This window comes from Camponotus floridanus, unplaced genomic scaffold, assembly GCF_003227725.1.
Source record: "Camponotus floridanus strain SB8 unplaced genomic scaffold, Cflo_v7.5 scaffold6, whole genome shotgun sequence".
Classification (NCBI taxonomy): domain Eukaryota; kingdom Metazoa; phylum Arthropoda; class Insecta; order Hymenoptera; family Formicidae; genus Camponotus; species Camponotus floridanus.
This window is the reverse complement of record NW_020229769.1, coordinates 3,680,649-3,696,348: the sequence shown is the minus strand read 5'-3', so window position 1 is coordinate 3,696,348 and position 15,700 is coordinate 3,680,649. Positions and strand designations below refer to the sequence as shown.

The window sequence follows — 15,700 nt, the reverse complement described above, 5'->3', positions numbered from 1 at the left end:
AAGTTAAAAGGAGAGATAGAAAGAAACACCCAAACAGTCGAGAGAAAAGCTGGACCATCAAATAAAAGATGAATCGCAAGAAGAAAAAAAAATAATAAATATACCTTATCTCTTCACAGAATATTTCTTTTCAAACGAGTAGAAAAGATTCGTGAATTTGAATATAATATAAATTACTGGGTGTGTACTATATGTATCTCAAAAATTTTATATTCGTAATTTTGTAAGTGAAATGCTAATAAATTGCAATTTAAAAGATTCTTATATATAAATCAACTTTTATCTATTCTTCAATTTTTCTTCGGATAAAGATACTGTTCATTAAAATAATTAACGTTGAATAAAAATAATCTTTTCAAAATAAGAATTATATAGAAAATAATTTTTGTGAAAAAGAGTAACAAATTTGAAAAGTATAAAATAAAAAAATATAAAAAATAATCGCATCAAAATGATAGCAGTGACTTAAAAAAAACAGAGTACTTAAAAAATGGCGATAATTCACGCTAAGCTCAAAATTCCCAACCATCATCGCTATATCCGAAAGCAACATAGAAAAAAAAGACAGAAAGAGAAAGATAGAGGTAACGGAATTCTAGAATCCTGCAGCTATTCAATGATCCTGAAGGGTCACGTACATCCGTTCATGCGCGACTGGCTATCGATATAGCTAGCGAATAACTGTCATTGCTAGAATGTTGCGGACAGGCCCCGGCGAAGCTATCATTACTGATAATTGCGGCCGACTAACACCTTGTTCTATCCGAGAGAATCGGATCTCATCCTCGCGTGTCCTGTGCTCTCATCCTTATATCGTATGCCGCAACTAGACATAGAGAGCGATGCGACAACAGGATATCTGCGGGAGAAGAAGAAATAAGTAGGAAAGAGCGACCAAAGTTTTTTCCGATGAGAAAAAATTCGAAAGAGATCTTTTTAAAAAATGTTATATCCTTGAAGTCTAAAATTACGAACGGATGTATAAAATAATTGAAAGAAAAGGATCTATGTGGTACCGTTCTTTTATTAATTCTCTTTTTGCTACCTTACATCCATCGATGAGATAATTGAGCGAAACTCTGACAATCTAATCAACATACGTCAATAATACTCTCATTCTTCTCTTTCTGTAGAAGGAAGAAAGAACGAAAGAACAAACGATACCGACGTAATAATCTCATGCTGCGCATTCGTTTCGTTAGATTCCACTTAACAAACTTCTACTGGCCATCCGAAAAAAAAAGTAATCATAATTTATTTCTCAATCTCTTGCTTGCGATAAATCGTCTAATCGTGGGTCCCAGATCGAAGTTTCTGAGAGATGCTATTCGGTTAAGCATCGTGGGGTCCTTGAGTATATCTTTATAAGGTGAGAAATTCACACATGAAACACTTACAGCAAAGGCTGTTTATAATTTTGAAATCTAATTCCTTGCAAGGATTCCGACTTAAAAATGTAACAAATAATAAATAAAATTACAAAGTGTTTATTCACACCTCGACAAAAATTCCAAGTTTCCCAAGTTTTTTTAGGTAAATAAAAAATATCTGGAGTTATGTAATATCTATTTTTTCTTAGAAATGTCTTATAAATTATTTCAATTATTTTTCTTTTACTACTACTTACAATTATTTTTTTTTAGCAAAATTTATGTGTCTTCTAGTCTTATAACGATCGAAAGAATAAAACAGTATATAATTTCATATAGAATTTTTAATATAGCATTGTACATACGTGCAAGAATAAGATCTTGATTATGATATAAAGTAACAATCCTGTATAAGCCTATAGCGAGTACTTGTATATTTCACGCGCGTGGTAAAGTATGTCTTTAGCGCCTACGAAAAATTCTGTTGTAATAGCAGGTTCCCTATACCATTGAGAAATTAACCGAACAATTAATAACGCAGTATCGTCGGCGAAATCTCGCGCTATATTCTCCAACCTATAATTTATCCTCAACTCTTTCCATTGTATCCTCAACTACGCCTTCCACAGCTCCGTACACAGCTTAATTAATAAACCCGAAATTATAAACACGTCGGAGCGACTCGACGAGTAAAAAGATACGAGGATGCGGTTTTTCGAGGGCGCAAAGTCGTGCATTATCACGTACAATCGTCAGAGTTTCGTGCATTTCGAATTCATACCTAACGATGGTGATCGGCCAGAGTGCGAGGGGGGGGCTCCGCAGGAAAAGAAATTATAATTTATACGTCGCCGCTGTCGGCACGAACGATAAATCCGCCGGCCAACATTCTCGACTGGACCGAGACGCGCGTCTAAGTGCGGACGAAAGTTACCCGGGCCGCCTAGGGTGTCCATTATTCCCAGATAATTACATACTTCTCCCTCAGGAATTTTCGAAATGAGTTTCAGCCCCGCTCCGCCGCCGCAGGATTGGTCCAGACGATGGTCTGCCCATGGCATTGGCGCCGATAAGTTTTTCTATCCCCGGTAAAGCACGCGTTGTAAAAGGAAATAATCGCATTTTTCTCTCTTCCTCTCAAAAGGTAGATTGATGAAAAAAATCGGGCCGACCATCGTCCGAGAAAAGAAAACTATAATAGACCGAGTTTCGAAATTCCAGTATTATCTGTAAAATGTCTAAAAACGGCATTAGGCACGCTATATTTCGTTATGAAATCATTATAAGCATGTCATTTAAGGATGTTTTGTATCTATTTTCAAAATAATGAGAATTTAATGAAAATTGTACAGAATGTCCTTACATGTGTTTAGAATCTTCAGTACAATTTTTAAATTTACAATTTTTAATTCACTAAAGCGTTTACAAGTTATAAGGATTTTAATTTGCACCGAATTAACATGTGTTCTTATGGGAAACGTATAACCACGTCGATTCAAATGACAAAAACACATGGAAATAATATTCAGAATTTGTTGAAAATTTGCAAAAGTTTAGATACAGAAGAAATATTTGGTCAAATAATATTGACCAAATATTACACAAGTAACTAACTGGTTAAAAAGATATTAAATATAATTCAATGAAATTAGCCATGTATCTGTCACAAGGCGAAATTCTCTGCCAAAAGTTAATCATTTCGATTAACAAAATTCGGAATATTTGAGTAAAAACGTAATAAATATTAAAAAATACATCTCTGCACTGTAGCTGAAATCAAATTGTAATATTCCACACAATTTCTCATATTCAAAATACACCAAAAGTGAATATATTCGTCAATATTGATTTTCAGCTACTTTTTGCTGGGATTGTACAAAATATCCTTAAAAGAAATGACGTACGAGAATATTGTTTGCAATTTTAACAAGCTTTGCAAAATTTTATAGATTCTTTTCATGTTATTTTATAGATTCTTTTCATGTTATTCTAAGAAGGATTAATTAGCGCGAATAGAGAGATCGTCGCGCAGCAGCAGCAGAGAATGCTTTTAGCGTACCTTTTATGAGGCCGTAATATATTTCGGCCACTCCCTATTTTGCATTTTACGTGGATCTTTTAGTAGTTGTCAACCTGTAATTTCCGCTTATCGCGCCGAGGAGAAACGATTTTTGCTTCTCATGCGTCTGCCTGCGTCTAATCTCGATGACCATCGGGCAACTATTCTCGAAAAAATGCATAATAAGGATCTCTATCAACCTACTTAACGTTATCTTCTTTCTGTATTCGCGCCTAATTGCAAATGCAACCGCTTATCGCGATGCAACTCGCGAACAGGTCGCGGTCTCAAACTCGATTTCAGCAGAATCGCGTCGCGATCGCATGGCGCGATCCGTTCCAGATTATGTTTCATTGAACCGTAAAAGCCAAGCTTCCGTGTTCCGGCTAACCGTTAAGCATAGCGGTAATGTACGATAGACAGATGGGCGGAGACGGGGAGACCTTAGAAGTAGCAAGAAACGAGTGACCCATTTCACGAAGCTTGACAGGTTGACAACTATTCGATCTGCCAATCTCGCAATTTAAGAAATATAATATATATAATAGCGTATCTCCTCTTTATGTCTGCGCCGATTAAGCATAGTCATCTGATGTAGTTTAAGGCTTAGAACTTTTGTATAAAATAAAATTCATTGAAAATTAAATTTTACAAAGAGAGAGAAATAAAATTTTATATAATTTTTAAAACTGCTAAGATTTAATTCTCGTGAAAATCCTTCAATTCATTTCGTTCAAAGTATAACTTGGGATTAACGCATTGCATCTTTTTCGGAAAAAAATCTAATCTTTCAAATCAAAGAACCCGTAGATTGAAAAATGGCTTAGCAGACTTCTTTCTTAGAAAATCCTCAGGATATTGTGTGGGGTAACACACTACCGGATTTTCAAAGGATAAAATATAGTCTATCGTTAATTTAATCGAATCTTGAGGCCTGTAACGCGGTCTTGCGTGAGATCGATCGAAATAGAACAGATTGCAACACTCGGATAACATTCACATCTGCGTACACATTCTAGAAGCTAAGTATCTGCGAATATTGATATTTTTGTTTGTTTATTGTAACACATTTTCAAAGTTTCTATATCAAATATTTTAGAGAGAGTTTCATATAAAATTTTGCGGAAGTTGCGTCGCGATGTAGTGGAGCAATAAAAAAGAGAAAAATTACGCGAATAATAAGTGTAAAATTATATAATAAATAATAGAAAAGTTACACTTTTTATTATACATAATTATTCCATATTATTTGTATAATTCCGTAACGTTTCTTACAGTGCAATGCGATGATCTCCGTATTCTAGATAATATCGTTTGCAACGAGATCTGTGAAAATCAGGAAAGGAATTCCGCGCCATTATCAACCGTTAGGACTTTTATAATCTGGATCGTGCAATACGATGACGATTCCGAACGCGCCACGCCTCGGGACTTGCCGTCAAACGATGCGGAAAGAGCGAGAGAAAGAGAGAAGAGAGAATTCAACAAGGTCAGTTCCCCGGCGACCACGTGCTGTCTTCAGATTCCGACGCATTTTCATGGATTCGGTTTGCTCGCGCGATGAAGATAGCTATAAAGGACGAGCACCGCCGTGCCTTAGAAGGGCAGCCGGAATGGCGATCCAGGAATTAGATTGCTGGAACGTACCATGCCAGGTGCCAGGTGTAAACACGCCGAGACACGATCGTTAGAGTTCCCTGATACCGTCAAGCGCGGCTGATCAAGAGCATGCTTCTGTTCCTCATCGCTTTCGGCGCGGCAAGATGCAGTCTGATCTGAGGAAAATTGCGGAAGGCAGAATTCCTTTTTACATGACGAGTTACATTAAGGATGTTTTGTATGTACAATCCCAGTAAAAAGTAGCTGAAAATCAATATTGACGAATATATCCACTTTTGGTGTATTTTAAGCATGAGAAATTGTGTGGAATATTATAATTTGATTTTAGCTACAGTGCAGAGATGTATTTTTTAATATTTATTATGTTTTTGCTGAAATATTCCGAATTTTGTTAATCGAAATGATTAACTTTTGGCTGAGAATTTCGCCTTGTGACAGATACATGGCTAATTTCATTAAATTATATTTAATATCTTTTTAGTTAATACTTGCATAATATTATTTGACCAAATATTTCCTCTGTATCTAAACTTTTGCAAATTTTCAACAAATTCTGAATATTATTTCCATGTGCTTTGTCATTTGAATCGACGTGGTTATACGTTTCCCATAAGAACATGTTAATTCGATGAATTAAAGTCCTTATAACTTGAAACGCTTTAGAGAATCGATTTAAAAATTGTACCGAAGATTCGAAACATATGTAAGGACATTCTGTACAATTTTCATTAAATTCTCAATATTTTAAAAATAAGTACAAAACATCCTTCACCCTGGCGTTCAATTTATACATCTATTTTTATTTGTTTTATCGATTTATATTTTTCAATTTACGCACTCTCGACGTGACGAGAGAGAAATAAATCAGAACATGTATAATATTCTCCGGTTGCAGGAGAGGCAGAAATTGACAATTATACGAATTACTATTGACTCCCTAACTAAGTGATCAGATGTGAGATTACGATTGCGCGAGGTAAAATTAAAACCAACGCGACGGGATTTATTGGCTGGGCGGATCGATTATCGGGGTCGATCACTCCCTCATTCGGTCGGCGCTCTTCCGCTGCGATGTGAACGAACCCTAAGCCTTTCTCAGGTGAGTGTCTCTGCGAGAGTTATTCAGCTAAGCCCTAAGCATTCCTCCGAGCTAATTAAGCAAATATTACCTCACGAATATAGTATCTCGTCGTTTGCTTTCTGACTATTAGCACGCGGCGAAATAGGAAACATGTAGCGCGCTATGCCAGCGATTTGCAACAATGTGGCATGGTTTTTGAACGTTCGCCGATTTCTCTGTAAAATTTTAAACGAGGACATTTATAATAATCGTCGTGTTGATTGCATTTCACGTAGATACCACGAAATTATGGTAAAATTGACAGTAATATTCTTCAGAAAGAAATGTCGCAATAAAATTTAAATTTGCTGCTCGCAGTGCATTATGCCATTTTCAGACCAAAACTCCTTTCGTAATATTTTATTGCCGACCCCTATCTCTCTCTTTCTTCTTTCTCCGTGATTGATTTACGTCGCTGACATGCGAAGAAACGCCATTAGGATCCTACGAGGCGCCTCGTCCTTTTTCATGTTCACTTTTTTTCTTGCGTGGCTGCCAAGCGCCACGCTCGATGCAAGTATGCAGGTAGATGTATGCTCAGTGTTTTTGGAGCAGACGTCAGTGAGCTACCAATGTCATTAATTTAAAGGGATTAATATGGCGTATTGTGTGCCCGCGTAGTTTCCAGCTGATTTTGATTAATACCATCATTAATAAAGAATTCAACGTCTTAAGTATCCGTCGACAGATTAAGCTCGGAGTATTCAACTACATGTATCCGTTACATAAGGTCAACGTAGAATAATCGATTACAATGCAACGCGTGAAAATCTCAGTATTAAATAATTAAATAACTTTCATGCCATATTTGTATTAAATACGTCGCGTAATTTATTTGTAAAATATTTTAAAAACACGAGAAAACTCACCCTCGGCGAGAGAGATTTTAATTTTAATTTCTAATAATGAAATTATACAAACCGTATATTTCGTCTCGAGAATAGACTGTTAGGGGTGAAGGATTCGTGTAAAAATTATATAATAAAATTACACGGATGCGAAAATGACTGTTATCAAGAAGCGCAATAATGCAAAATTTCATACACCGGACAGCACTTGGGATTCTTGCAAAGGCAATTCCGCGCGCTAAAAATTTATACGTGTCACACGGTAAACGACAGAGTGTACAAGAAGTATATTTCAACCATAGAAATCCCGCATTCATCTTTGACGGTATCATTAATCCCAAGCGCAGCTTCTTCCCATATTGTGAAGATGCGAACCATTCGCATTAACCCTGAAATGCTGCGTGATTTTTATTAGCAAGGAGGTCGTAGTCAAACATTTTTCAAAGTATACTCAAGATAACTGATATAACACTCGATAGAAATACATAGTTAAATATTTAAGAATGTATTTCTATCCAAGAGCTGCTTGATTAATTCACTGCAGCTGCGAGTGACAAAATTGATAAAATTTAAATAAATGAAATATTTACTTAATAGCACGTCATGAGAGAAATTTGCGTGGCGAGTGAGAGTTGCTTTATCGAAATTCACTTCATGATACTTTCGACGCTCGCAAGCATAGCTAAAAGAATAACGTTTTCTCTTCGTCGGTAGCATGCACGAAGATTTTCTGCGAAAAACTTGGAGATCGCGTGACGGTCATAATCTACGATGAAGCGTTACATCATCTTATATATATATATATATATATATATATTATATATATATATATATATATCTCCTAAACGCACGATGTACACGCATATGTCCTCGCGAGACCTAAACGGTGACTTCCTCGTGAGATAAAACATCGCGGTACGGGACCCCTTTCGTTTCGCTCTTTTCCCCCTCCCCCACCCCTTTCCTTAATGTACATTGCTCCCATCGGCTTCCTCTTCCTCGTCCTCTGCATCGTTATCGCTAAGCCACGGTTGACACGGGACGAGCATTACGTAAGACGTACACGACCTGCACGGATCGAGCGTCCGCGCGCGCGCGCATACGTAGACGTGTGTATGTGTGCCTGTGTATGCATTCAAATGTGCATCCACGCGGCGCCCCGATGTGTGCATTCAGGCCTGCGAGCATGCAAATCCGTACACGCGTATCGGTATTAATATCGAATGTAGGCAGCAGCGGCAGCAGCAACATCGTGCAAAAGGAACAAGGGGACGAAAACGATAATCAGACTATGTGTATATATTTGTGTTTGTGTGCGCATGTGTGCATGCTTGACATAGCGCGAGATGAACAAACGGATCTGACCGATGATGCCGGATCGTGATTGCCGGGGAGCTCTCTCTCTCTCTCTCTCTCTCTTCTCTCTCTCTCTCTCTCTCTCTCTCTCTCTCTCTCTCTCTTCTCTCTCTCTCTCTCTTGCTATGGTGATGTAGTCGCAGCGAGACGGATCTCCCGTACCGTAATTTGTTTCGTTAAAACGTCGTGTATACGTGATCGCTCTTGATACACTCCATATGGGTTTCGATTTCCTTTATGGATCCTTTCGATTAATGGGAATTAATGAAACTGCATTCCGGCGAAATGGAACAACGGAACGGTTCGGTAGCGATTTAATAAATTAACTAATAAGAGCGCACTGAGAAAAATCGTTTGATTGTATCAACAAGACGTATATGATTGAAGGCATTTTGGTTAAATCAAATAAGAATTTTTAGTTATCATGATAAGACTCGATTTTTTATAACTAGAACGTTTAATAGATTTTACTATAAGGATTTGCTTAGTATTTTCTGGTTGAATATATAAAATTTCTTGTTGCATTAACTTCTTTGCTTGCCGCTAGGCCACTCTTAACTTTACTCGTATTAAATATTTGCCATGAAATGTATATAAAGAACTAGTATTAACATTAAATCCAAAGTATATTTTTTTTCTCTTACGAGCAGTAGTGCCAGAAAGAGAACACTAGCTCTCTGATTGTGTGTGTTTGAGCTGCATCCTCTTCTTGCATCACTGTTTATCAGTTTAATTTCTAACAAACTGAACTTATATAATAATGTATTCAATAATCTGGATTGAATTTATGCAATAATCGTGTTGAAATTCAAAACATTAAACAGACTTTTGAGATTAAATGGAAAAAATTTTAGACGACTTGATGCTAGTGAAGTTTAGTATTATTAACCAGAAAATTTGATAAATTTAACAGGAAGAAATTAATCAGATTCATCTGGTAATTCCTACAAGAATTCTGGTTCGTTCATTTTCTAACAGACATACTAGTTGAATCTACCAGAATTCTAATTAATGCAACCAGATTTTTTTCTCAGTGCGAAGACCTCTCCGCATATGCATATATTTCATATATGAATTGTATATTCTTCATCGCGAAAATCTACGATTTCAATAACTAAGCTATAATAAAATTTGATGTATTAAAAATAATGCAGATTCCTATTTTACAAAAATTACTGTCGAAAAGTGCTATTATTTTCTGATTAAAATTAAAGGACAAAAAATTGTGAAAATTCATGCTATTATAAAAAAGTATTAAATGGTATCAATTACCATCGAATTTATCGTTGAATAGACAACTTTGATTAAAGCTTGATTTCTCAAATATAACAACCCCATTGAATCTCTTGTCAGTAATAATCATTCTTATAAAAACCATAATTATATGCGATGCAAATATATTCTTCTTCCTAGTGTATATAGAACCTCATTATTGCCTTCTATTTAGTCTCTTTGTCTTTTAAAGAAATTTATAGTCAATTATGAACATAGACAACAAGAGAGGTTCTTCTAAATGGAAACAGTCAACACGTAAAAATCGCGAAAATGTAGGTGGAACAAAGGATTCCCTAATTAATGAGGGTTTGCTCGCTAATAACGACGCCATTATTACGGTTCATTAACATTTATCGGTAAAGCATCTGTTGTCTCGCTCGGTCTGTTCGATGACTATCGTTTAATTGGGGTCAGCCGATTAACTTACGTTTAACTTGGAATATACATAGTCGGCAGAAAGAGGGTCACCCGCTTCATCATCGCTTCGATCATCGTCGATCATCGTCATCGCGATCATTAGTAGGTCGGCGATATGCCGCGCCTCACGTCGCAATGCTTAGAACACAATTGAATAAGGTTATTCGAGAAACGGACACTTAATGAAGCAGAGTCCATTTTTTCCGATGAATACTTCAATAGAAGAATGTTCAATAACAATAGGCAATTTTGCAGTTTAATTAATAACGGTTTATTTGCCAACACAATTGCAATTTTTTCAACTGTTGGAATTTCAATTTCTAACATAAGATTACCGTTAAGATAAAGTTAGATAATTTCAATCAAAATAACATTTTCTTGAAATAATTAATAAATAATGCAAAATTTGTATGAATATTGAAAATAAGAAAAATATATTTTTTTTCTTAATATACTTGTGATATTTTTATTCCCTACGACTAGTATAAGTATCTTTATAATTTAACAATGTTGTGATGCTGTTAATAGATAAGTTAAAACAGTTACGCATATATCTGTTAAATGATACGTCAATTGATTCAAAGTCGTGTGACAGGAACACGAAGGATATCATTACGATAGGTGCATAACTATGATGGTGGATAGCGACGTGGCACGATCGTTACGTCGGACACTGTGGAAAGCGTCGTGTTCGATACGAGAGCGATGATTGAAGAAATCGCTGGTGTTTACAAATTCAAATTATCATGATGAACGACGACGATGCGATGAACGTAATGACAAATACGCTGTCTCATAGTAATTTCCTGCGACGTTTCGCAGATGGAATCCTCGTGCGACCGTAATAATCGATAATTGCTCGAGGAGTATCTTGGAATTACATCTCGAACCAAGCATTTCCGAGTCCTGCATCAGCGATACCGCTCTTTCGTCTCATCAAACATCAATTATGTAAATGCAATGGGGAGAGACGTGGCGGGGGGGGGGGGGAAGGGAGAGAACTATCGCATCGAACAGATCAGGATTAGAGCGGGGTTTGCGCGAATCGCGGAATAAATCGTTTCAATTATTTCCAGCGTATAATCGACCTTCAAGGACGGGGCCGGCGATCAGAAAATTGGATCTTCCGATCCTGTGATCCTGAGATACGCCATTAATAATCCTTTCCTCTCCTCTCCCCTTCCCTCCCGTCGATCGTACCCCGCGAAAGTCCATTTCACTTTCGCATCGAGAGGAGGCGAGTCGACCGGGGGCCGGACTCGCGAATGATTCGAGAATTTCCGATGGCCGCGGCCGATTACGAGCGAGAGAGTAGCTGATTTACGCCGGTGTAATTAAACGAATTAGCTACACGGCCGAGCTGGCGAAATAAGAGCGGCCGCGAGGAGCACGTCGGGAATGTTTCACGGGATAAACGACTCGTCTCAAAGTCACGCACAGGTTGAGAGATACGATCCGTTTTTCATTTTCTCGAGCGCGTAAGAGCTTGATCTCGAGTATCAAAACGCTGTTGTTCCCCAACGACTTATCCGCGAGGAATGTTTCAATTCCCGTAAGAATGCGCGAGGGAAACGGGAGACAACAATAATCCACCTATCGGGATAACCCCGGGCTTTGATACGAGACTCCTTCATTTACATGATTCGCCGGCCGTGGGTCTTATCCCGAAAGCAATTACGCCGGGGTTACTCTGCCAAAGGGAAACTCCGCGGCGCGTCTCCCTTTCCATTACTTTTTAACCTCGCGAACGCGCGGCGGTCGGTTATCTCGGATTCAATTCCGCGCGGCGGAAGGCGCAGGGCGGAGGCGTATAATGTCTCGGTTTTGCTCGCGCGAGCCCGTTCGTAGTCCACTACGTAGACCGAAGACGAAGGTAAGAGTAGGCTTTGTTTCGAAAGCAATCGGTCTTCCGTCGGGTCTCCCACGACCGCGCCGGGCCTGACGCCGCCGACGATTCATGACAGAACAAATTACAGATCGGCAGAAAAAGACCATCGAACGGCGGCTCGTTCGCGGCTGTCCCGGGACAGCGCGCGCAATACGGAGTCGTGAGTCGCAAATTAATGGCGGCCATAATTTCGGCCGATGATGATGTATCGATGCTAAATGCAACGGCGGAGTCGCCGCGCCGCCGATTATTCACGGAATGTTAGCCCGATCTCTTAATCGTCGCAAGGACACCAGGGATCGCTTCAAAGATGTTTTGTATTTATTTTCAAAATATTGAGAATTTAATGAAAATTGTATAGAATGTCCTTACATATGTTTCGAATCTTCGGTACAATTTTTAAATCGATTCACTAAAGCGTTCACAAGTTATAAGGATTTTAATTCGCACCGAATTAACATGTGTTCTTATGAGAAACGTATAACCACGTCGATTCAAATGATAAAACACATGGAAATAATATTCAGAATTTGTTGAAAATTTGCAAAGTTTAGATACAGAGGAAATATTTGGTCAAATAATATTATACAAGTACTAACTGGTTAAAAAGATATTAAATATAATTCAATAAAGCCATGTATCTCTCACAAGGCGAAATTCTCTGCCAAAAGTTAATCATTTCGATTAACAAAATTCGGAATATTTCAGTAAAAAACGCAATAAAAAATACATCTCTGCACTGTAGCTAAGATCAAATTTTAATATTCTACACAATTTCTCATACTCAAAATACTACGTTTTGCTGGGATTGTACATACAAAACATCCTTAAAAAGCATCGTCTAAATCCGATACGGCGTATCGCACAAAGTAATAATCTAATCTAATTCAAACGTATAATTTCTCTCGATTTTCAATTCAAAATTTTAATTACGTTAAAAAAATCACATAAACTTAATTATAGACTAATAAGTAACAAGTAAAATTGTTCTAGATCGTTATTGTCAATTATCGATATATACATTATCATTTATTGAAATAAAAAAAATTTAATTCTACTTTTATTCGAACGAGCTTACGATGACTCAAAGCAAGAAATAATTCATGATGATTGTTTGAGCGTTTTGATTGTTTATTCAGAATTTTCGAGCTATTTAAAGTCAGCTATCGCTAACTATATATTGTCCATAATTTACATCGACTTCTTCCATGAATATGAATACATCCTTTAGTTCTTGAGAAAGAGAGGAAACGTGGACGAAAATCCAAGCGAAAAAAAATCGCAAGATTATGATTCGAATCAAACGGAAATACAGCGTGGGTTTGCTTTCGGACTGACTTATTTCGACCCGTTAGCCTAATTTCTCATTTCCGCGCCAAGGACGACCAGAACGACTTCTGTTCTGTTCAGCAGTCACCGGGGGTAGAGACGTCGCGTCCACCGCGTCCACCGCACGCGTATACCGGTTATTATCTTTTCGCATTTTTCGGCCGAGATTATTCTCGAAACGAATGACCCTCTTAAACCTCCAGACCGGATCATTAATTTGAGTTCGAGGATGGCCGGGCGGGGAATAATGCCGCGGCCGCGCAGAGGCTGCGCCTACAAAGACCTTAGCGCGGCCGCGTATGCCATCTCCGCAATCGCTCCTCTCTCACGAGAGTGATTTAAATAAAGGGTAAAGGACACTTCAAGGCTGACGGCAATTCTGTTCAATTTATGCGCGCGGACCCGATATATAACCCTTTCCCTTTTTTTCTCCATTTTACGCGCCAAGCCGTCGAGTGTATAAGAACGAGATAAACTTACGCATTAATCAAAAGTGGAAACTGCTCCTCGGGACGCTGTACCGGCTGATTCAAACGCCGAGTCGGCCGAAACAAGACACATACAACTATCGCGCCCACTTTTAAGCTGCGAATTTAAGGCGCGAAAAGAAGATTATTGCTCTATTGTATTTATTTTTTTTTTTAACAAAATATAATTTCGCGCCGTCGAAAAAATAATGAAAATTTTACTTGGGAAAAATCGCTTTCAATTTGAGAGATATTCACGATCGAGGGATTATTTGCGTCAATTCAAGCGCACTTTTAGGACGCATCATCCTGTCGGCGTTCCTGAGGGACAGTAATGAATTCTATTCTGACCGTTCGTTCCTACGTAAATCAATTCTGACGGCTCGAAAGAGTTTCCGCGTATGCATCGACACCAGGAAGCGGAAACTCGAGATGTAACGGTATCGAAAGGTAGGGAGGGTCATTTATAGCAACATTCTACGTATTCGCGCGACGCTGATGTTGCCAATGCGATGTCGGTGGCTGGGTAGATGGGTAGACTGATGCCAACTAATGCATGCTCGGCAGGCCATCGTACAGTACAATTGACTTCGATCTCCCGACATACTGCCTGCCGCGCGCGTTATCTCCGATAAAAAACCGTTTCTCGCATCTCATCATCTAACATAATGTTTGGATTCTTCTGATAGCGAACGATACTCGAACCACGCGACTCGCGTCATATTTTCGTATCATTGCCGCTCTATTACTCACGATTAGATCGTTACTGATTTTTCTTTCCTTTTTTCTTTTCGTATTCTTATCTATGATCTTTTGTAGACGAGAATTAATTTGTTATGTAAAGCATGCGACGCAATTGATTACTAGGCATTTCACGAAAAATATTTTATTTAATTAAAGTTTCTAATGTAGTTTTCAAATAGTTTTCAAATTTTAATATCAATTAAAAGTATTATTTTTTATTTAAAATAATGGAAAGTGAATTAAAATTTTTTTCGTGTTGCCAAAATAAAAAAAAACCTATTGCGAGAAAATGAAAGATTTATATAAAATAATACAGTTTAAAAAATATAGAATATTTCTATGGTAAACTACATCATATTCTAACAGTAATAGAAGAAATGAGAATCCATATCATTACACTAAATGAATTTATCGGTGATAAAGCTGCTTTTTACGCGCGATGGAAGCATACATAGTGTGTTAAAGGGATTTGATTTAACGAATTCGCATTTCAATCAAATTACGAATTAATAATCTCACTCACGTGTTCGTCCACCGAGTACGTCAGCTCCCCATCGTCGTAGAGAACGAACCATCTCCTTTGCCATCTCTGCAACATAAAAATCGATTTTGTTAGAAGAGATTTAAAACTGCAAGTTTTACATTAATAAATTGCCAAGAAAATCATTTATACAGATAATGTTTCTTCCATTATAAATAATAAATATTTTATTTTATTATAAATAATAAATTTTTCTGCAGCAGCAATAATTAAATAGTTCTAAAAATTATTCATTCGCTATTTTTATCATTAGAATAAAATAACGAAATTTTTTTAACATTCGCGGTTTTTTAAATCGTTGCTTTTTATTAGACTGAATAGAGACAAGTGCGGATGGGGAAAGCACGGATAAAACTTTCCACTTTGCAATTTTCGCAGAAACGTATTCTCTTACGCCGAGAGAAAACAATTTCGCGCGACTCAAGGTTGAACCTGTTCAATTCGTCTTAAAGAATCTCTCTAAGGCCTCCCGCTCTACGTCAGCTGGACAATTAGCACGCGGCAGCCGTTAATTAGAAACAAAGTCGGCGGAGAGGAACAAGAAAGAAGAAGCGCAGCCAGCGGGTGCAGCAGCCAGCAACGGATCGTCACGATTTCTCTTTCGTTGCCACCTGCGAGCGATATTGCGAAAAACTTATCCGAGTCGCTTCGGACCACCTTTCGCGC

General features: G+C 37.8%; 1 protein-coding gene across 4 annotated transcripts in view; it reads right to left on the bottom strand.

The window, feature by feature from the left end:
- LOC105247786 (protein outspread) overlaps positions 1-15,700 on the bottom strand; it is a 175,182-nt gene that overhangs the window by 66,981 nt on the left and 92,501 nt on the right. For all 4 annotated transcript variants that reach the window (XM_011252161.3, XM_011252157.3, XM_011252160.3 and 1 more), the window contains exon 3: positions 15,017-15,082. In XM_011252161.3, the coding sequence (XP_011250463.1) occupies positions 15,017-15,082 (66 nt within the window). The remainder of the gene's footprint in view (positions 1-15,016; positions 15,083-15,700) is intronic.